We start from the raw sequence: 24232 nt of genomic DNA, 5'->3' as shown, positions 1-24232 counted from the left end.
TTCTTTAATTTTATATCTATATGAGATGATGGATGATCACTAAACTTACTGTGATTATCACTTCATGATGTATATAAATCAAATCAGTATGCTGTACGCCTTAAACTATACAGTGCTGTATGTATATAGATTAACATAACTGGAAGAAGAAAAACAAGAAAAGTTCCATAATAAAATGTTTTAAAGAGTATTTCAATATTCTCTAAGAGATTTTCTTTAAAGATGCTGCTGCTAAGTTGCTTCAGCCATGTCCGATTTGGTGTGACCCCACAGCCGGCAGTCTACCAGGCTCTGCTGTCCCTGGGATTCTCCAGGCAAGAATACTGGAGTGGGTTGCCATTTCCTTCTCCAACGCATGCATGCATGCTAAGTCGCTTAAGTCGTGTCTGACTCTGTGCCACCCTATGGACAACAGCCCTCCAGGCTCCTCTGTCCACAGGATTCTCTAGGCAAGAATACTGGAGTGGGTTGCCATTTCCTTCTCCCCTTTAAAGATGGAACTTTCACTAAACTACTGGCATGCTCTTTTTTTCTGACCTCTTCAAAACGCTGGCTTTCTATCAACCAGCAAGATTTTGACTCCAGGTCAATATAGGTTAGGGCACTACTAATAAAATTTACACTTGGAGGTGCTATAAATAATGCAATATGACACTGGGTATAAAAAAGGGAAGAACATCTTAATTATGGGGATATATTCCAAATTCTATTAATAATTTACTTTTCAAATTCTTAAAATCTAGTGTCAAGTTACATAAAAGGGATGGATTCCTCTAAATATTCTTCACTAAAGAAATTATACATATACCTACTTGGTATGGGAAGCACAACAGAAGGTGGAGGCTGGCCATGTCCTTGAGGAACAGGAAGTCTCATGCTGTGGCCAGGGCCTGGGCCTGGGCCTGGGCCGGGACCAGGGCCTGGGCCAGGGCCTGGCATTGGAGGCATTAACATTCCAGGAGGTGGTGGAGGAGGAAGCCCAGGAGGAGGTGGAGGGAAAGGAATCATGCTTGGCAGAGCAACTTCATCAACAACCAGGGGATCATTTCCATGATCAAACTGACAAAGGTCACCAAGTACACAAAATCCTCTTTCTGTAAGAATCAAAGATAAATTTCATTATGATCTACACAGAGTTCAGCAAACAAACAATTCCCTGAAACATCCACCAATCTGATTTATGGAGTGTTTTTTCTGCAAGGAATTTAAAGCCTTCTTAGTGTCACTCTGTTACCATTGCATACTCCTGAGGTAGGAACAGGTGTACTCTCTATTTTCTATACTGTGACATTATGCTTTGCTGAGATTGCAAATAATCAGGTCAAAAGCAGGCTATCAACCACTATCAGATTAACCCATTTGCTATTGAGTTTTCATAATAAAAATTCTGATATTTTAAATAACTTAACAAAGGTAGAGAGGATAAGGAATGTGAATTGGATGACCTACTTTCAACTATCTACTTTCATGATATTATTTTAAAGCAACCATTTTTGCTATAGGTTAAAACTTTAAATTATTCAACTGAGTATTATGTTCCAGGTTATTCACTGCAGAACTGTTCGTAACAGCAAAATATTTCAAACATCCCAAAAGTGTCATCAATAAGAAATCAGTTTAAACACATTTTTGTACATACAGAATACTAAGAAGTACTAAAAAAAAACAAAACTGAAGAAGCTCTAGTTAATATATTTATACAGGATGACTGCCAGGAAATAATGTTAAGTGAAAGAAAAACAAAATGCATAGTATGTATGAAGTATAAATAGTATAAAGTACAATAACATTTATGTTAAAAAAAAGTGGGGGAGAATGTGTTTTTATGTACACATGCATAGACTAAGTGGAAACATACCAAGAAACTAACAGCATTAAATTGGCTTTGAGAAGATCTTTGGGGCTGGGAGACCAGGGTGAGGGTGAGTTAATGCCTGAATCATGTGATTCTATTCCCTACTTAAAAATAAATAAAAAGCAAAAATATACACATTCTATATTTAAAGAAAAAATGTTATGATGTCTAGTCATTTGCTATAAATAATACAGGCCTGGGAGGAACTGTGGAAGTATACATGAAAACAAGATTGCCTATGAATTGACAACTGTTGATATGAGGTCACAAATACACTAGGATTAATTATATTACCCTGTGAATTTTTGTAAATATTTAAAATATTCCCATAATAAAAAATTAAAATAATTGCACACATAACACCAATCCATTCATTAAAATGGAAAGTTAGCCAAGTTAAAACTGTCAGTAGGTTACACATGCTTAACAAATCCCCAGGGTCAAACAGCACATAAAACAATGACAATTCCTAGTGTCTACCAAATTTGGTGGTGTACGTACAGTGTCGGAAGAGGAAAACAAAAAATAAATTAAAGGGTCAAATCTGAACACTATGTTAACAAGAGCCAAACTATTACATCCAACAAGTAAAGAAGCATATGCCGAAAGAGATTCTCCTCCTCATTCATCCCTTTTAATAAAATCCAGACTGTAATGAAACGGTATGCACTACTAGCAACATTTACTTTACTAGTACTTTGGGGTACAACATAAAAGAGAATTTACCATCATAATCTCTGCATCGCCTCTTTGGTGGTGGGTTTCGACCAAAAGAATTGGAAGAGCTATGATTATTATAGTAATTAGACCAACTCTCCGTTGTGTTTTCAGAGTGGTGCGCAGGTGCAATCACAGTAACAGTGCTGGGAATAGACTGTGCCCCCGAGGAATACTGCTCAGAAGAGTTCGGAGCTGGTGCAGACACAGGCACATAGGAGCTCTCCAAGTCATTCCTTTCACTCTTAAACTTTGATCTTTCCCTATGTTCTGCTTTGGAGACAAAATAAAGACAAGAAACAAATAAGACCAGACTTCTATGTTGTTAAACTATATTTATTTTCTCACAGAAAAGGAAAGATGAGAATACTGAAGTAAACTTAATGAGCTGTCCATATTTTAAAGTGCTCTCATTATTACTATAGTCTAAAACCAAGAACATCAACAATGTGATGGATCTTGACCAGTAACTTGTATAAAATGATCTTTTATAACATCAACATCAATACATAATGAAGAAAGATCAGTTTCTCTACTGACTTAGTAAGAATGCTAAGAACTGACTTTCAAACTGATATCCTAGGATATCAGAGGTTGGGATCCCAGTAATCTATTGCAATTTTTTTCTTTTTAAATACTCTAGCCAACCTTAAAGCAAATCAATTATTTTCAGGCAGTGGGTGTGGGTATGGAAAGAGGCAACCCTCTCCCACCAGTAATAGTTTTGTTGATTAAAGGACATATGTTTCAATTACACAAAATGACTTAAATTTAGACATGTCCTATGATACATGAACAAATAGCTTCTTCTTAGTCAAACTCCTTTGATGCCACCCTGAGAATAGAGCCCTGACCTTGTAACAAAAATCAAGTTTTTGTGACACAATTCAAGATTTCACATTGCTTAGACATATTAAAGGTTGCTTGTTGGTGTTCAGTCCCTAAGTCATGTCTGACTCTGCGACCCCATGGACTGCAGCACGCCAGGCTTCCCTGTCCTTCACTATATCCCGGAGTTTGCTTAGATTCATATCCACTGAGTCAGTGATGCTATCTAACCATCTCATCCTCTGCCGCCTCCTTCTCCTGTTGCCGCCAATGTTTCCACATTAAAGGTACGTTTACCTCTCAGCGGTGTTCTGACACCCCTGTGATACAAGACGAGCAACTATGGGGTTTCAGGGGAGCCACATGGACTCACCGACGCTCCTATTTGGATCCCGGTCCTTGCTGCGCCCCCGGCTCCGACTCCGGCTCCGACTGAGGCCTCGGCTCTTACTCCGGCTCTTGCTCCTGCCTCTCCTCCAGTCGTACTTCTCGCGGTACAGCTCATTCCGCTCGTAGTACCGGTCGTAGTCTCTCCACTTGCCGTCTTCTCTTTTCTTCTCCCGTGTCCTGTAATACACAGATATGAAAGCCATAGGTACACTGGAGCAAACAGGACAGAAAACAAATCTGGAACATGAATTATCCTCTGTGATTCATCAAAATTCGTAACTTCTAAGCTTTTCCAGAGAGCCATAAAACCACTGCATAATTTCTCTAATCCATTATATAAAAAGAAAAACATTCCCTTCAAGTATACTGGGTGGGGAGAAATGAAAAAAAGAGGTGAATCCAAAGCACGGGGAGGGGTAAAAGGAAAAACATATTTAAAACTAGAAAAGACAAAAAGTTCAAAACAAAGCATTCCTAAACAAAAACTAATTTTTTGATGGCAGGCTGATGAATCAACATATATACCGCACCACTTGTAATATAAAATGCTATGGACAATGTTAATACTGAGCACCCCTAACCAAATGGAACATTTCATTAATATTCTCTAAGGACACTGCTCCCACCCCTGAGCTCTTGGGGAAAGCACATAATGATTACTGTTTATAAAAGGAAGAGAAAGTATGACAAAGACAAAAAACACAGGGAATGGGAAAAAAAAATTATTTCTTTAATCATTTTACAATGAGAGGAGTAGAACATATGTCAAAAATCCTGCTAATGTCCTTATAAGGTAACTGAAAAGTGAGTTATCAATGTCTTCCTAATTAAACACAAACCTTCGTTCACTAGATTCTGAACGAGTCTTCTGGGGACTAGGGTATTTCTTTTTTCTGCCATCTCGTTCTTCCTCTGCTGGCTCCTGAAATACCTACATGAAAATATTCATTAGAAACAAGAACAGTTCTTCCATAAATTATAAAACACCCACCTCATAAATCTTTCTGGCCACAAGAGAGGGCATAAATATACTGAAATACTAAAATCAAATCACACCCCCCAAAGTTGGTCAATGGGAAGAAGTAAAAAAAGATGTTGAAATTACTTTAACAGCAACATGTTAAATTTTAAATATCACCCTAATAGCAGTGTAGGAGGAAAACATTAATTCATTCTTTAAAATGTAACAGTAAAAATAACAAATCTCTACTTCTAAGTATCATATAGTAAAATGGTTTGTGTGTTTTCCTAATTATAAAATATACTCACAATATAATTCATTTGAGGAGAACTTTAGATTTATTTCATAGACAAAGTTTAAGGAACAAACGGTTAAGTTAACCACTGCTATAAAACTAAGTATTTCATGTGAATTATGGAAAAACGGTATCAGAATTATTGGAAATGTTAAGGCTTCTTTTAAAACTTAAAGTCAAGATTGACCAGAAATACAGAACTAGTGATTCTATTAGTTTTTTAAACACAAGTTAATCTCAAAGCAAATACATGGGACTTCCCTGGTGGTCCAGTAGCAAAGAATCCACCTGCCGATGCAGGGGACATGGGTGCAATCTCTGGTCTGGGAAGAGCCCACACGCCTCAGGGCAACTAAGCCCACGCATCACAACCACTGAGCCCAGGCACCTAGAGCTTGTGCTCCACAACGAGAAAAGCCACCTCAACGAGACGCCCGCACACCACAGCCAGAGAGGAGCCCTGCAGCTAGACACAGCCTACACGAGCAACCAAGACCCAGCACAGCCAAAAGTAAATAAGTTAAAAACATATACATGGCCTTTATTAGAGAGAAATTAAGACAAATGAGGACATTTGGAAGAGCTAAACAAACGCCCATCTAGTGAGAGGTTCATTTAAAAATACACAAATCAAAAAAAAAAAAAAATACACAAATCAGGAAGTGAATGAATGGAACAAAAGATAACAATTTAGTAAAATCCAGGCAACATAATGGCAGCCACAATGTGACAACCATGTGGTGCTGACAAAAACATTCTACAATTATTAAACTATATTTAAAAAATCATTCTACCAATTCACAGAAAATTCAGAAGATGCAATCACCAAAATCGAGTCAAAAACTCCAATTTCTGGAGCAAATGATTCAGTTTTTTGCTGAGCAAAAATGACTTGCTCAGTTTCTTCAACAAAATAAAATTTAAGGGAAAAAAGGGGGTGATGAAAAGAAGAGATATATAGGTAAGTAGGAAGCAGGGGGTTAATATAAAGAGATTTAAAAGATAACAACTTGGAGAACTTCATCCTTCTTTTTGCTTTTGTATATCCTCTGAAGTTTTTTCTAATGGACATCTATTAATTCACGCCTTGAATTTTCCTCATTTTAGGGAAGTAATTTTCTAAACTACTAATTAGCTTTTCTAATGGGAAAATCTATTCTTAAAAAGTTAAAGGACCCAAAATAATAAAAACATAAAGCCAAACAAAAACCTGTGATGAATGTTCATAGCAGTATTGTTTATGATAGATAAAAAGTATTAACTATTTGCCTATTAATACAAATATCCATCAACTGATGACTGGATAAAGAAAATGTGATATATTCATAAAATGGCATATTATTCAGCCATGAAAAATAAAAGAAGTCCTGATACATGTTACAGTGTGGAGGAACCTTTTAAGTGTTATGCTAGACAGAAGAAGCCAGCCACAGAAGATTACATACTGTGTACTTCCACCTATATGAAATGTCTAGAATAAGCAAATTTAATGAGATTGAAAATAGTTTAGTATATTGCCTGGGGTGGGGACTGGGACTGGAAACATTTGGAAGTAATGGCTTAATGAGCATGAAGTTTCTTTTTTGGATGCTGAAAATGTTCTAAAAAAGTCAAAGGGCATGCACAATATGAATGAATCTCATATAAAAATAAGCTAAGGAAGCTAGACAAAAGAGTATAAGACTTTTACATCCAGGGAGCATCCAGTAAGTTAAGGAAGCTAAATTAATTGTTCCCATGGGTATGGAAAACATACAAAGATCAAAAAATCCAAAGCAATATGGGTGAAGTCTTATTCAGCATCCTGCAGTACATTGCCAAACATGATTTTTAATCTCAAGTATACTTAAGTTGAGAATAAATGGGTGCTTCCTTGCTATATAAATAAAATGCTTGATTTGTACAGATTTTAAAAAGTCTATATTATTCTTATTACATAAAATGAAAAAACCAAGAATACACTGTATCCCTGGTAGCTGAGACGGTAGAGCATCTGCCTACAATGTGGGAGACCTGGGTTTGATCCCTGGGTCGGGAAGATCCCTTGGAGAAGGAAATGGCAACCCACTCCATGGGTTAGAAAATCCCATGGACTCAGGAGCCTGGTGGGCTACAGTCCATGGGGTTGCAAAGAGTCAGACACGACTGAGCGACTTCACTTCTTTATACTGTATTAGAAATAAGAATAGCAGTAATCTTGGCATGAGGGAAGTGAGAGGGAATACATAAAGAATTACAAAAAAAAAGACAGTTCAGTCAACTTTATTATTTAGATCTTGACTCAAACAAATGAGGGAAAAAATGGACATTTATGAACAATTAGCAATTTAAACACTGGATATCTGATATTAAGGAGTTACTGTTACTTTTATATACGAAAATATTTGGAGGCTTTAAAAATATAACCTTTTAGAGATACCTACTAAGTATTTATGAGGATGGCAAGTGGCTGAAGGTACAAAAAAAGACAACTTCCTCCCTTCAATGTTATCTAACAATTACTATAAACTATTATAATTTACACACTATTCTACCAGCTATTATTTGTCAGTAATAACAAGTTATCTATAAAAGCTAAGAAAATGGAAAAAATGCCAGACATTTGGGATAGTATACATAAAAGCTGAAATCCATTTTCCATAATTTTCAAAATTAGGATTTACTGCAAAGATACAAAATGAAATAGTGTAACAATTTGTTTTTAACTGTTCTTTCAAAACTCAAGATAATGTAATTTTCCTCATTCAAAGGAGCTATCTTTCAAACAGACACTTTCAATCCACTGACCTTCAATGACTCTAAAAAAGGACACATGTTGCAAAAATTTTAACTTATTATACAAAGATTTAACCTATACCTTTAAAAAAAAATTTCCCTGACCGGGGATTAAACCAATGCCCTCAGCAATGAAAGCACGGAGTCCTAAGTGCCGCATGCTGCATGCTTAGCTGCTCAGTCGTGTCTGACTCTTTGCGACCCTATGGACTGTACCAGGCTCCTCTATCCATGGGACTTTCCAGGCAAGAATACTGGCATGGGATGCCATTTCCTTTTCCAGGGGATCTCAACTCAGGGATCGAACCTGCATCTTCTTCCATGTTTCCTGCATTGTAGGCAAGTTCTTCACCCACTGAGCCATCGAAGAAGCCCTAAAGTGAAAGCATTAGTCTCTTGGTCCGGACCGACTCTTTGCGATCCCATGGACTTTAACACACCAGGCTCATCTATCTATGGAATTCTCCAGGTAAGAATATTGGAGTGGGTTGCCATTCTCTTCTCCAGGTAATCTTCCCAACCCAGGGATCAAACCTGGGTCTCCTGCATTGCAGGCAGATTCTTTACTATCTAAGCCATCAGGGAAGCCCAAGGGCATGTTGCCTTCCCATCAGGGAAATAAACCCCGGGCTCGCTCCCGCATGGGGATACTCACCACTATACTAACGAGGACCACCAGAATTCCCTAACCTATAACTTAAACCAAAAATTATACATTATCCAATATAGAAGAAAAGTTTCTTCGTATTTGCATTACCTGAAGAAACATACTGGGAGCCCATTCTTCTTTTAACTGATATGTAGCTGACTTACAATGGTGTGCTAATTACCACTGTACAGCAAAGTGATTCAGTTACACACACACACACACACACACACACACACACACACACACACACACAACTTCATATTCTTCTCCATTATGGTTTACCATCACAGGATACTGAATATAGTTCCCTGTGCTGCAGAGTAGGACTATGCTGTTTATCCATTCTGTGTATAAAAGTTTACATCTGCTAAGCCCAAACTCCCACTCCACCCCTTCCCCAGTCCCCTCCTCCTGTGCGGACCCATCAGTCTGTTCTCTATGTCCAGTTAAAAGAGAATAGCTTTTACAGAGGTCAACTACCAACTAAGAATGATACTGGTAATAAGACCTAAGAAGTCCCTGCAAGCGAAAGAAAACTTTACATTACCTCTTCTTTAATTTCTTCTTTTTCTTGGACTGGTGGTTTTGGCTCAGGCTTAACTGGTTCCAAAGGAGGAAGGTAGTTCTTAGTATAGAGACTTTCAAATAGCTTATCCACAAAACCTGAAGTTTCTAAGGAGAAGAAATAGTATGTAAATGTTACACAAAGGGAAATGGGGAATGACTAGTAGATAACCAAACGTTTGACAACACACTGTATCGGCAAAGCTGAGGAAAGTGGGACATCTGATTCACAGCTGGTGGAACTAAAAATGAGTCTACCCCTTATGGGGGAGAATCCCACTTCTGGGGTTTAAAACCCTTTAAAGATACTTGCACATGTACAAAATGATTTATATGCAAGATTGCCTGTTTGAGTATGTAAAAGATTGGCTACAACCCAAATTTCCATGAATAAGAGACTATTTAAATAAATCATATGACAATCAAACAATAACACACAGAGGCTATACAAAGAATGAGTACTGATAATATCAACGCTCCAAGATATAAAATTAAATATTGTATCTATATATTTGCATTAAAGAAAACTCTGAAAGGACACAAAAATGATAAAGTAATGCACTGGGGGTGGGAAGGGATCAGATGAGGTGAGACAGACTTTCATGATATACCTTTATATTGTTAGATTAACTAAATTGCCTACTCAAATATTTAATTTAAAATATTTTTAAATTAGTTGAAAAATAAATTTTGACATGAGAATGGTATGAAAATATCATTTTGTGTTTTAAGTAAAACATGAAAAAGGCTGCTCTATTTTGTAACTTTTTCAGACTCTTTAATGGAGAGAACCAGAGAAAGTTATTAAAAATTAAATGTCAAGATATTTACGTTATTTAAACCAAATTCAAGTCACCTCCATGGGTCCTACCCCTCAGGAAGAGCTACAGAGGATATTAAAGGTATAATACAGATTCTGCTTACACCGCAACTGCTACACGTTTTATACAAATAGCTATTTCTAAAATGTCAAATTTTTTCTTCAGAAAAGCATCTTTTCATAAACTTTTTAGGTTATTAATTTGTGCAGTAAGCATTTTCCATGATTATAAAATGGTAAGCTCTTCTTACACATAACTTTAAGACAAATTAATCAGACCATTCAAAAGACTTTATGATCAGAAGACTGTTTTCACCTGCCTCTGCATTTCTAAAGCACTTTTTAAAACATGTATTACTTTTGTAATTTAAAATATATACATGACTATCTTTAATTAAAACTAAGCAATATAAATTAATACATTTAGAAAAAACTCATTTGTACTGAAAGAATTCTGTATTAATTTTGTATAAAAAGCCTTAAAAATGCATAAAAAATATGTAATCCTTTGTTTTAGACTGAGAAGCCATATGACTTATCTTTTCTTTCTCAGCAGATACTTGAGCTAAAGGATCTTTTCTCATTATTAACAACTATCTCAACTAGTAAATATAAAATATCCACATTCCTGTTTGTCCATTCAACAATATTTATTGAGTATCTTCTACATGTCAAGTCTGTAGGTTCCGAGTCTCCAATCTTAACAAAGGAAAAGACAAACGGGAGGTGGAGAGAGACACACACAGATAAACAGGCAGATTAACATATAACATGACAGGGAGTAACAAATGCCATGAAAAAATAATAAAGCAAAAATGGGAAGAGGAGAGCGTGACCTATCCCGTATACAGGATGTTCAGGGGAAACCACTCTGAGAAGATGACATTTGACAAGAGGCCAGAAACCAAGAGAAATCGTGTTTCAAGCAAGGGTAAAACAGTGTTCAAAAGCCCTCAGTTGGGAACATGTTTGCCATGCTTTACAAAACAGCAAGGTGGTCCATGTGGCTAGAATGAAACAAATGACAGGGAGTGGTAGGAGATGAGGTCACAGAAGCAGCAGGGAGGCACCCAGGAAGCTCTGCAGACTAGGAACAAGATTTTGCTAAGATAAGAAGTTAAAGACACACAGAGGAGAGGAGCATGCCCATTTCTTCTTGCATCAAGAAGCCCCAGTCAAGAAGGAGAAAAAGTTACCTTCATTGTCTTAATAAACAGTAAGAATAAGCAGCTTCATTATCTTTAAAATTGTTACTCTTTAACCATTAACTAGATTCTACCACAAGCTCCAAGGATTCTTTCACTTAAAAAGTACTTGAATTACCACTGCCTCAATATTGGAGAGGAGCAGAGTAGGAAAGGGAAAAAAGTTTTGCCGAATACACAATAAATAATTAAGCATGAATAGGTATATTCAAGTATTTGAAGGGCTCTGACCAATTTCTTTCCTTTCAAGCTTTATCTTTAAGATTTTATCAGGAAGTTTTAAATTTAAAATCTCTATTTAAATACTCGGTTGAAGGCCTATAATAATTACCTTTTTGTAAAAATACGTCAAGTTGATCGGCACAAAAGGCTTTCAATTCTTTCTCAGGTTTGTCCTTCTTGACCAGTGCTACAACATAGTTGGCTAAGGCTGAAGGGTCAGCATCACATCTAGTTAGACAAAGAGAAAACAAGTATTTTTAAACATTTTTTTTTTTTTCAAATACTGATGTCATTAATGAAACCACCCCCGTTTTGGGAGGCTTCAAGTAAAAAACTTTGTTTTAAAAAATGACTGCAAACATAGGCGACTATCGTTAACAAAGAGCATATTTATATATATACTATAGTTAACTTTTTCTTTTTCTGCTTATTTTTATAAAATAATGTGCCTCCTATTTTCAATGTTCCAATTATACTCAGAACTTTGGAATGAATCTATATTTACTTGCTCTCAATGGTAATAGGGAAAGGGTGGCAATGGACTCTTTTTTTCTTTTTTTTAATTTTTTTATTAGTTGGAGGCTAATTACTTCACAACATTTCAGTGGGTTTTGTCATACATTGATATGAATCAGCCATAGATTTACACTTATTCCCCATCCCGATCCCCCCTCCCATCTCCCTCTCCACCCGATTCCTCTGGGTCTTCCCAGTGCACCAGGCCGGAGCACTTGTCTCATGCATCCCACCTGGGCTGGTGATCTGTTTCACCATAGATAGTATACATGCTGTTCTTTTGAAACATCGCACCCTCACCTTCTCCCACAGAGTTCAAAAGTCTGTTCTGTATTTCTGTGTCTCTTTTTCTGTTTTGCATATAGGGTTATCATTACCATCTTTCTAAATTCCATATATATGTGTTAGTATGCTGTAATGTTCTTTATCTTTCTGGCTTACTTCACTCTGTATAAGGGGCTCCAGTTTCATCCATCTCATTAGGACTGGTTCAAATGAATTCTTTTTGACGGCTGAGTAAAATTCCATGGTGTATATGTACCACAGCTTCCTTATCCATTCATCTGCTGATGGGCATCTAGGTTGCTTCCATGTCCTGGCTATTATAAACAGTGCTGCGATGAACATTGGGGTGCACGTGTCTCTTTCAGATCTGGTTTCCTCAGTGTGTATGCCCAGAAGTGGGATTGCTGGGTCATATGGCAGTTCTATTTCCAGTTTTTTAAGGAATCTCCACACTGTTTTCCATAGTGGCTGTACTAGTTTGCATTCCCACCAACAGTGTAAGAGGGTTCCCTTTTCTCCACAGCCTCTCCAGCATTTATTGCTTGTAGACTTTTGGATAGCAGCCATCCTGACTGGTGTGTAATGGTACCTCATTGTGGTTTTGATTTGCATTTCTCTAATAATGAGTGATGTTGAGCACCTTTTCATGTGTTTGTTAGCCATCTGTATGTCTTCTTTGGAGAAATGTCTGTTTAGTTCTCTGGCCCATTTTTTGATTGGGTCATTTATTTTTCTGGAATTGAGCTGCAGGAGTTGCTTGTATATTTTTGAGATTAATCCTTTGTCTGTTGCTTCATTTGCTATTATTTTCTCCCAATCTGACGGCTGTCTTTTCACCTTACTTATAGTTTCTTTTGTAGTGCAAAAGCTTTTAAGTTTCATTAGATCCCATTTGTTTAGTTTTGCTTTTATTTCCAATATTCTGGGAGGTGGGTCATAGAGGATCTTGCTGTGATTTATGTCGGAGAGAGTTTTGCCTATGTTCTCCTCTAGGAGTTTTATAGTTTCTGGTCTTACATTTAGATCTTTAATCCATTTTGAGTTTATTTTTGTGTATGGTGTTAGAAAGTGTTCTAGTTTCATTCTTTTGCAACAGAATCCAACAACATATTAAAAAAATCATACACCACGACCAAGTGGGCTTTATCCCAGGAATGCAAGGATTCTTCAATATCCGCAAATCAATCAATGTAATACACCACATTAACAAATTGAAAGATAAAAACCATATGATTATCTCAATAGATGCAGAGAAAGCCTTTGACAAAATTCAACACTCATTTATGATTAAAACTCTCCAAAAAGCAGGAATAGAAGGAACATACCTCAACATAATAAAAGCTATATATGACAAACCCACAGCAAGCATCACCCTCAGTGGTGAAAAATTGAAAGCATTTCCCCTGAAATCAGGAACAAGACAAGGGTGCCCACTCTCACCACTACTGTTCAACATAGTGTTGGAAGTTTTGGCCACAGCAATCAGAGCAGAAAAAGAAGTAAAAGGAATCCAGATAGGAAAAGAAGAAGTGAAACTCTCACTGTTTGCAGATGACATGATCCTCTATATAGAAAACCCTAAAGACTCTACCAGAAAATTACTAGAACTAATCAACGAATATAGTAAAGTTGCAGGATATAAAATTAACACACAGAAATCCCTTGCATTCCTATATACTAACAATGAAAAAACAGAAAGAGAAATTAAGGAAACAATACCATTCACCACTGCAACAAAAAGAATAAAATACTTAGGAGTATATCTACCTAAAGAAACAAAAGACCTATACATAGAAAACTATAAAACACTGATGAAAGAAATCAAAGAGGACACAAACAGATGGAGAAACATACCGTGTTCATGGATTGGAAGAATCAATATTGTCAAAATGGCTATTCTACCCAAAGCAATCTATAGATTCAATGCAATCCCTATCAAGCTACCAACGGTATTTTTCACAGAACTAGACCAAAGAATTTCACAATTTGTATGGAAATACAAAAAACCTCGAATAGCCAAAGTAATCTTGAAAAAGAAGAATGGAACTGGAGGAATCAACCTGCCTGACTTCAGACTCTACTACAAAGCCACAGTCATCAAGACAGTGTGGTACTGGCACAAAGACAGAAATATAGACCAATGGAACAGAATAGAAAGCCCAGAGATAAATCCACGGACCTATGGACACCTTATCTTTGACAAAGGAGGCAAGGATATACAATGGAAAAAAGACAACCTCTTTAACAAGTGGTGCTGGGAAAACTGGTCAACCACTTGCAAAAGAATGAAACTAGAACACTTTCTAACACCATACGCAATGGACTCTTAAGGTGCAGCTTGACTCCCAGGCTGTAGAAGTGCTGTAGATCTCCTCAGGAACTCTCTGTTCTGAGTGATCAATGAAGAAGAAGTAGGGCAAGTGATGGGACAGCTTTTCCATTCTCTGTAATGCCAAGCACCAGCATCTAAAAATGGCAATTTCTACCTCTAATCTTCTCAGTGAGTATCTTAAGGATCATTTTAAGACAAAAAGTAAGAACACAAAAAGCATGTCACCTTAAATTTTATTGGCAAACACTTCAGCAGCTATTAGGAAGAAAGAAAAGATTGGGGAGTTAGAAAGGATAAGAGAAGTGGTAAAAGGGCAGCAGAGATAACCTTTATCTACGTCACTTTTTTTTCTAGTCAGTAGTAACCTGACTTTGACATTCCAAATTATCTCTTATGCCAGGGCAGCACAAGATCCTTGAGTTGCCAACTCCTAATGTACAGCAATCTGCCAGACTTGACATTTTATATATATTACAAGTAATAGAAAGTTTTCTTCTTATATAAACAAATACATACACATGCTTATATATTTATATTCTATTTTCCCCATGAATGTACACTTAAGTATCATATATCCTTTGTGGCTTCACAGCACTGTTGTGAAGATAAAATGAAAAAACTCAGAATGACAAGAAGTAAAATCATTATGCAAGCAAAATGATTATATCCCTATAAAACACTAATCTTATTCTATGATCCTTGGGCCTCTACTATAAATCAGAAAGTTAAAAAAGTTTCAGCTCAAGGTATCAATCACATTTCCAATAAGTTTATGATATTAGTAAGCAAAAAACACCACCAACACCCTTACTTCCCTTCTAGTGTATACTTTTAAAACATTTATGTACCAAATTCTAAGAGTAAATTTCAATTCTATCAATTTTACAAAACTCAAAACTAATTTTTAAAAAATGATGGGCAAATGTCAAAGTGCACTAGAAGTCTAAGTACACAGATGATGAGTTATGTATTACTTAAAAGAAAGCTGGAATCCTTAAATAAAATGATTATATTTTGGAGAATTATGAACAGATTACCTTAATAAATCCAACTGCTAAATTCTAAAATGGACATATACCATCTCCACTTATATTCTAAACACAAAGAGAAAGGATTTTTTTATTTAAATAACTAAGAATGGCAGAAAAGAAGCAATGTTATTTCCCTGATGTTATGGGAACCTTCAAGGAGTCTCAGGACCTAACAGGTATAACACTGGGTAAGAATATGAGGTTTCCAGTGAGAAACAGGTGAAACTCAGATTACTGGAAAACGAGGTGAGTTAAACAAATCCAGGTATCTTCTACATATAGTTAGTATTCAGGCTAATAAACAAATACAGAATTAGGTTGTTTCTGATGAAATACATTTTGATGGAACAGTGATAAAACTCAAGATGAATAGTTACAAGGTAGGAGTAGACACCAAGAAAAGACTGCTTATAGATTCTAAATATTTGTTTAATGTGAGTGAACAACTGATTGTTAATAAATTGTTAATAAATGATTCTGCATAAAATACAAAAAGCACGTTTACAGCCAAAGGAATGGGACCATTTAAATTTAACAGCTCCTAGTGGAAACAGTGGCTGACTTTATTTTTCTGGGCTCCAAAATCACTGCAGATGGTGATTGCAGCCATGAAATTAAGAGACTCTTTCTCCCTGGAAGGAAAGTTATGACCAACCTAGACAGCACATTAAGAAGCAGAGACATTACTTTGCCAACAAAGGTTCATCTAGTCAAGCTACCATTATAGTAGTATACTATACTATCCTATAATAGTATACTATAATAGTAGCTATACTATAATGGTAGCTATGGTAGTAGCTATACTATAATAGTAGCTATGGCACCAATTTTCCTGGAGAAGGAAAAGGCTACCCACGCCAGTATTCTGGCCTGGAGAATTCCACGGACTGGATAGTCCATGGGGTTGCAAAGTCAGACATGACTGAGAGACTTTCACTGACATGGACATGATACCAATACTAACACTAGACCAAAACGACTTTCAGAAGTATGTCACAAAAATATGAGCATGACTAAGACCCTTGATAGGTTACAAGACAAATGCAGGGCCACTTCCTACTTCTCTTACAAAAACAGTACCCAAAGAGTATTTAAAACCGTTTAGCTCTTGGGACTTCCCCGGTGGTCCAGTGGCTAAGACTCCACTCTCCTAATGCAGGGGATCTGGGTTTCAATCCCTGCTCAGGGAACTAGATCCCATGTGCCGCAGCTAAGAGTTCACATGCTGCAATGCAAGATCAAAGATCCCATATGCTGCAATTAGAACCCAGTGCAGCCAAAATAATTAATTAATTTTTTTAAAAAACCCTTTTAGCTCTTCATTTATAACCAAAGCTTATGGAAATTCATTTCTGCTTAACTATAGGGACAAAGTATATCTTGGAAAGAGATTTTGAAATTATGGGGCCATGGCTATGTTAAACACACGTTTCTAGACAAAAAGGGGTTTCCATCATAACAAAGAGATTAGAAAAGGTAATAACATCCACCAAAACGTACTATTCTATAGTCTCTAAAAGGTCTTAACAGCATGTGTGTGCGTGTGCTATGTCGCTTCAGTTGTGGTTTTTTGCAATCTTAAGAACTGAAGCCCACCAGGCTCCTTTGTCCATGGGATTCTCCACGCAAGAATACTGGAGTGAGTTGCTATGCGTTCCTCCAGGGGATCTTCCCAACCCAGGTATCAAACCCACATCTCTATATCTCTTGCACTGGCAGGTGGGTTCTTTACCACTAGCCCCACCTGGGAAACCCCTTAACAGCATGATCAATTATTATTCACTTTACAGATGCCTAAATTTGTAAATATGTAAAGACAAATCAAGTGATCCATTCAAGACCAGGGAGACAGCCTACCTGTGGAACTAAAACTCAGTTTCAATTCCATGCAAGTAAAATCTATCACAGCATATACATTTTTTCTAATGTTTATCTGCATGACAAATTAATGTTTTCTAAGCCTCAATCAGTAATCACCTTTCAGTTAAAATAAAGAACCATAAGAAGTTTCCTAAAGTTTAATGGAAGTTACAAATGAGGATTCTTTAAAATTCACATCTTGCATAATGTTCTACAAACATGTTTCCATTATCTATTTTTATTTAAAAGAATAAAAATTGCTTAGAATGAATTTTTATCACGAGAAGTTAATAGAAATAGTGCCCAGAAATGTCTTATCTGTAAAAATCTCAAATGTCTTTTTTCTTCTTAATGAAATCACCATTGCAGGTATTGACACATCCACTGAGCTATCAACTCAGTCTTACAGATACTTTTAGTAATCTGATTTTCTCGATGTGCTTAGCTGGAGGCTACTGTACTACTACTATTGTGTAGGAAACAAAAATATTGGTACTTCCACGTCTTTTCAAATGAAAGCTTTCATATTCCCCATCATTAGTTAGGGGCTTTCATGAATGAAGATGATGTGGAAGAAAATACCCCGAGATTTATCTGGAGGGGAAAAACAGACGTTTCTCAGTTGCAAACACCATTGTGATACTTGGAACTATACAGCTCCTAGCACAGTAGCCACCAGCTAAGCACACTCAGAAAATGAGACTACTTAAAAAAAAAAAAATCACACTTTTCTAATTGTGACCAACCTAAATACACATATGAGGACATTGATTAGACATTTACTAAATGTTAAGGAAATGCCAAGCTTCTTGCTGGGAAATGGAGTTACTTTGAGCAAGACAGACCTTGCCCTCAGTCACAAGGAAATGAAAAAATAATAATTATAGTACAAAATATCAAATGGCTAAACAAAGAGATTATTAATGAAGTAACAATACTGTGAGAGGATGAGAGAAGACATTGGTAGGAAACGAGGCTATGAAGGCAATATACGGCTCCTAGCCTATAGCAAATGGGCCAGGGAGAGTGAAGTCAGAAACATTTAGGAGTCAGACCAAAGGATATAAGAACAAATACGTTCCTAACTTAGTATACTAAAACTTGCCAAGAAGTCTTTGGGCCAGAATATAAGTCTTCTATGAAATAGTGAATGGTCTCCTTAAACACGTCCCACAGAACTTTAGAGGGACATCAATTCTTTGAAGCTACTACATACATTTTAGAAAATTATCAGTACTTTCCAGTCTCAAGAACATACCTACAAAATACTCATTTTATCCTTGCAGTTCATTTATTAAGAGGTGAGATCTAACAAGCTGCTACATGGTGATTTTTCTTCCCATTTGGGCAACTGCAGAGATTTCTAGTCAAAATTAATTTGGTAAGGATTGCAAACATACAAACAGCATGTAAACTCTAGAGTTCAACCCAAATATACACCCCCTGACCACTGCATCAATAGAATCATCCCAACGAACATTATTGTGTCTTTTCCATCATACTCAGAAATGACACAAAGTTAATGTTTTACAGCATTTTTTTTTTTTTTTACAAAGATCTTGATATGGCCTAAACTCACAGAAACTGCACATCAAGTCAATGGCTTTCTCTACCAATTCTTGTCTAGGGCCTGCAATGAGAATCTGTCATGCACTAGACTGATTATTCTTTAAGTGGCAGAAGGACTTAACACTAGTATTAATAAGTATTTCTGCAAAAAGAGTTTAATATATTTTCACATTTCAAAAACCATAAAATTCACTTATATTTAATGATTCTGGTACATAAAGTACTTTTTATAGTCTGCACTATAATACTCATATTTGTGAGATAGGTAAAAGGTTAACATAATTAATTGTTTAACACAGAAAGGTGAGAAAACTCTCCAAAGTCAGTGACTCAAATATAGATCTAGAAACTAAATGCCCTGCATCACACAATGATGCTCTACCAAAACAGATGACAGATAAATGAATGAATGCAACTGCCCAGAAAGTATTATAAACCCTATCACTCTCTTCAAAACATGTATCAAGGCAATTTTTTGTGGTTGTTCATAGCTTTTTTCTTTCAGTTTGAGATATAATTGACATAAAGAACTATGTATGTCCGAATTGAACCAGCATTAATGATTTTACTTACATATATGAAATGCTACCATGATAAATTAAGTGAACATTCATTTCACATAGATACAAAATAAGAACAAAAAACACATTTTTTCCTTGTCATGAGAAGTCAGGATTTTATCTCAACTTTCATATGTAACACACAGCAGGGTTAATTATATTAATCATGCTTCACATTCTTGTACTATATATCTTGTACCTTGAAGTCTGTACCTATTTACTATCTTCAAACTCTCCTCCCGCCAACCCCACCTCTGGTAATCATAAATCTGATCTCTTTTTCTATGAGTTTGTTTTTGAAGTAAAATTGACTTAAAACACTTATATTAGCTCCTGGTGTACAACGCTGTGCTTTGGTATTTCTATACATTACAAAATTATTATCACAAGACAAATTTTTACAATAAACCTAATAAGCAGCAGTGAATTAGATGTACTTATACATATTAAATATATATAAAATAAAAATAACTTAAAAAAAAAATAACTTAAAACATTCCTCATTAAAGACAACATTTTTGGTAGAAATGCATGTTTGTTATTAAAAAATGCTTGCTTGAATGTTTTCTAAATTTGTAGAAATTTCTCCACTGGCTGATTTATCCTCTAGATTTACTTAGAATCTTATCTTTAAGGAGTCCGATAGTTCAAGTGAGCAGTTACTTGTAATAAAAAGAAATCATGACATGTCCTACCCATGTATAATCCCTACATAGTCTCTATAACTAGGATATCTAGAAGATTTTGAAACTGAAGAAAGATGAGGACCCCAGACAAGATCTGTGAGTTCATACTATTCATGCAGCAGTAGGAAGAGAGAGAAACTCCTGGACTAAGATGGTTTCTCTCCCTTTTACTGCACTGCCAATGAAAATGGTACTGGGTGGCCCACAGCTAGTTAAGGAGTCATTTCTTCTAGTCTCCCTCCTCCTGTCCCTCCTCTAATAAGGTAACAAATATGTCCCACATCTACAAAAGGAGTGGAAACAGATAAGCTCTAACAGTATGAGATTCCTAATTTGTCTATGGGGCACAAACACATACAAACGAGACTGGTTTCATAATATTCTGTTACATGACTTCATTTCACTAATGACAAGGTGGACCATACTAAAAATCCCTAAAAATCAAGAACTTTTATAATTCAGTTACTTTTTTTTTTTTTGACCATCTATGTGGCTTGCAGGATCTTAGCTCCCACAATAGGGATTGACCCAGGTCCACGACAGTGAAAGCACAGAGTCCTAACCACTGGAGCACCAGGGAATTCCCTAAATTTAGATAATTTTAAATTAAGCTAAATAAGAAAGTGCAACAGGAAATCATGTACACAGCTACAGTCTGATTAAAACATATCCACTGCAACTACATTATATGAAAGCCTGACAACTGCTCTGAAATGCTATGTTGTAGCAACATGCCAATCTCCCATGATAATTTTCTTGAATCTGGAATATGAAAAAGTAAACTTAAAAATACAACCTACTTCAGCATATCATTTCTTACATTTTAGGATGTCTAGACAAAAAAAATCTCCCATGACAACATATTAAGAATGAGAATATATGTGACATTTGCACTTGCCTTTACTATTTATTAACACTTTCACCCAAAACCATTACCTATATGAGTTAAAAATAAGCATTTGTTTTGTAGTTTATTTTGTAATTTGTAGTTCTAGGAAAATCATCTATATTATTAAGTCTAAGCAGTGATTTCAGATTTTTCTTAACACTAAAAAAGTAACAAAAATTTAAAAGAGGCATGATGTGAGCTTTACGTTGAACATGTAACTCAAAACAAATGGGGAAACTAATCATTTTGAAAGATAACTTTTACCCATGAAAATTACAGAATATATATGAACAAAATCAGCACAAATAGTCCAAAAAATCTGGTGAAAACACCCTAGGGAGACTTAAGTTCCCACCCAAACTAAATTCTGACAATAAGAAAAAAATCAAAAAACATTACCCAGATCAAAACATCTTAGGGAGCTTTAAAAAAATAATTAACTATAATATTAAAACTTGTCACCTTCTACTCAAGACATAAAACACACATTTAATACTTTCAAAAGTATTACCAACATTTAATACTTTCAAAAGTATCTACCAACCAACTAAAAACACAAAGGTTCTCCTGTTCTGTATTTTAATAGACCTTTTTCTATTCTTAGCCTCTTCCATATACAGTCAATTTCACAAACTCTTACTTCATGATTTCCCACCTTCATCACAATCCATTTCCACCTTTGTGCTCCAATCTTGATACTGTATGTTGGAAAAGTATGATGCACACTTAAGAGGCCCATATTCTTCTATAAAACTTTTAAGTGTGCCCAGAAGTCATTTGCAGTTTACTTAGACCATCACTAATGTAAAACTCAGAAGCCCTTAGAGTATACTCATTCATACCTGTGCTCTAGTCATAACACACATCCTCAGAAAGCAAATACCACTTCAGACATCAAAATTCCCCTAATGCTGTCTCACTTTCCCACCCTACCATCTTCACAAGGCTGACACAATGGACTACAGATGAGTCTTCCTAGGTGTTACCATCCCACCCCAAGAAACCCAAATAGCAAAACATCAAGTTAGTTAACAGGGTTTCTCAGGAGCACAAGCAAACAGACAAACAGGGAAGTAGCAGTCTCCTACCAACCAACTTCACCACACCTCCACACCTCCCGAATTACCCTTTATTTCCACCTCTGCAAAAACTCAATTTTTCCACTAAAACTATCTGATCTAATGAATCAAAGCCTGCCCATCTCTTCTTGTACTCCTTTTCTTTCAGCCAGAAAGCCCTCACCTCCAGTAGGAGGAAAAGTAATAAGTAGAAATGACAAAGGGGCAGCAAATGATTCCTTTCAATCCCTCCCCATGACTTCTTTCCCAAGAGAGTTAGATACCACCTCCTCCTACCCTCCTTCCAGCTTTTCCTCTTGGCTCACGGAGATACCTTTCAGAGACTACCTATACCCCAGTGTCCCAAATTAACACTTCACCATCTCATCCCTTTAAAACGGTTACAAAACCAACAAAAAGTTCATATCTTCGCTATTCCTTTATTTCAAGGGTCCCAACAGTATTTCCACCATACTACTCCAGATAACAGAAACAAACCCCTCACCAATAATCCTACAGCCCAATCCTCTCAGCATTTACAAAACTCTTTCTTTCCACTACCCGTTTCATTATTCCAATACCTGCATCTAAAAATCCCTTGGTGCTGCCGGTATACCCCTTTCAGCCTGTCCTCCAATAATATTACATACTCGAGTAGTCCTTTCAACCCCCAAACAAACTTACAAAAATCTCACTTTTCCCAACCCCTAATGGTATTTAAAAATCATCAGCTCTCTTGGCACTATCAACTCCTCAATAATAGCATCCCTTAATAGCCTTATCAGATTCCTAATAATTCCCCAAACACTTCAGTGTCCACAAATCCCTATCCACTACCCTATTTTAATTCAATATTTTTGAACCCTTAGAACTCATCAGTAATAGCTATAAAGCCCTCAATGTCCCTACTCTCCTTTTCTCCCTTCATGCTTCCAAAAGGCCCCCAATACTCCGCTTCTAGATCTTTTAGTCCCGGAATAATACTGTTTGTAAAACGCTTGATATCCTGCTACTCCCTTCAAGATCCCGATATTCAAATTCTAAAACTCAAGAGCCCCGATTACTCTCTCAGTTCTCAAAGAGCAGTATTTTAAATTCCCTCACTTCCCGCTCCCCCTTTGAGCACCCTAAAACGTGTATTTCAAAAGCCCTCGCTGTCCTCCCCGCCCCCTCGCCCCGTTCCCAGAGCCACACCGCCTCTACGTCCCTTTCTCTCCTCCCCCCACCCCCCCACAATGGTGATAGTACTACAGAGAAGACGTCGCCGGGACCTCCCGACCGCGGCCCCTCCGCTCCGCCCTCCCCCACGCCGCTTCCCCTCCCCCCACGCCCCCGCGGGCCCCCAACGCCCACGTTCGCCAGCCCCGGCCCAGCCTGCCTCACTCACATCGGCTCCAGTAACTTGGCCAGCCAGGACTTAAGGGCATCCACATCCTCTATGAGCATGGTGCAAGGAAGGCGGGCTCGGCCGCCGCTCTTGTTCGGGCCTGCCGCGAGTCGCCCCTAGCCGCCTCCTCACGCCTTCTTCACAGCTCCGGGTGCCTCAGCCCACCGGGCATCTTAGGAGACTTCAACCTACTCCCCCGGCCGGGGCCTAACAGGAACTAACCCAAGAGCCCTCACTCAACCTAGCCCGACGGCACAGGAGGGTGGGAGATAGCGTCGAGTGGCGAGCGCTGGAACCAATAGGAAAGAGAGGGCCGTGCACGCAAAGCCAATGAACAGGCTCGTTCGCCCCGCCCGCCGGTCGTACCCAGTAAAGGAGGAGGGATTTACCAAGGTAGGTAGAGAGCTTACGTGAACTCCTGGTGCAAGATGGTATCTTGGAGAAGGTGCTGTGGCTCTTAAAGGGGCCGCGGCACTTTTTTTTTTTTTTTTTAAACCACGCCGCCGCCCGCCGCGGAATACCGGTGTCTGCTCTTGGGAGTGCCTGGGGGAACCTGGTGAGCCCCTCAGCCTGGTTCCTTCCTCCCGTTTTTTCCTGGAAACACACACTAGTGTCCCGAAATGACTCAGCTGTAGTAAATCTGCAACATAACGTGCAATACGTTCACGTTCGACACTGTGCACAGATCGCAAAATTTTACTTTTTTTCCTCACACGCTCATTTTGTTCGGCACACATGCTGGTATCTTTTGCTGCTGTGCTTAAATTATGCACAATGC

At 37.3% G+C, this 24232-nt stretch overlaps 1 protein-coding gene across 5 annotated transcripts in view; it reads right to left on the bottom strand.

Annotated features, from left to right (window-relative positions):
• RBM27 (RNA binding motif protein 27) overlaps positions 1-23715 on the bottom strand; it is a 59825-nt gene extending 36110 nt beyond the window's left edge. For 2 of the 5 annotated variants that reach the window (XM_043913143.1, XM_043913144.1), the window contains exons 1-7: positions 23455-23715; positions 11391-11509; positions 9018-9142; positions 4630-4721; positions 3774-3967; positions 2582-2845; positions 813-1094 (exon numbers count right to left, since the gene is read on the bottom strand). In XM_043913143.1, coding sequence (XP_043769078.1) covers positions 813-1094; positions 2582-2845; positions 3774-3967; positions 4630-4721; positions 9018-9142; positions 11391-11509; positions 23455-23513 — 1135 coding nt within the window. In that variant the 5' untranslated portion in view covers positions 23514-23715. The remainder of the gene's footprint in view (positions 1-812; positions 1095-2581; positions 2846-3773; positions 3968-4629; positions 4722-9017; positions 9143-11390; positions 11510-23454) is intronic. The other 3 variants (XM_043913145.1, XM_043913140.1, XM_043913141.1) reach the window with 3 other exon arrangements.
• Between the last annotated feature and the right edge of the window lie 517 nt (positions 23716-24232).

This window comes from Cervus elaphus, chromosome 9, assembly GCF_910594005.1.
Source record: "Cervus elaphus chromosome 9, mCerEla1.1, whole genome shotgun sequence".
Taxonomy (NCBI): Eukaryota; Metazoa; Chordata; class Mammalia; order Artiodactyla; family Cervidae; genus Cervus; species Cervus elaphus.
This window is presented reverse-complemented; position numbering and strand designations above follow the sequence as displayed.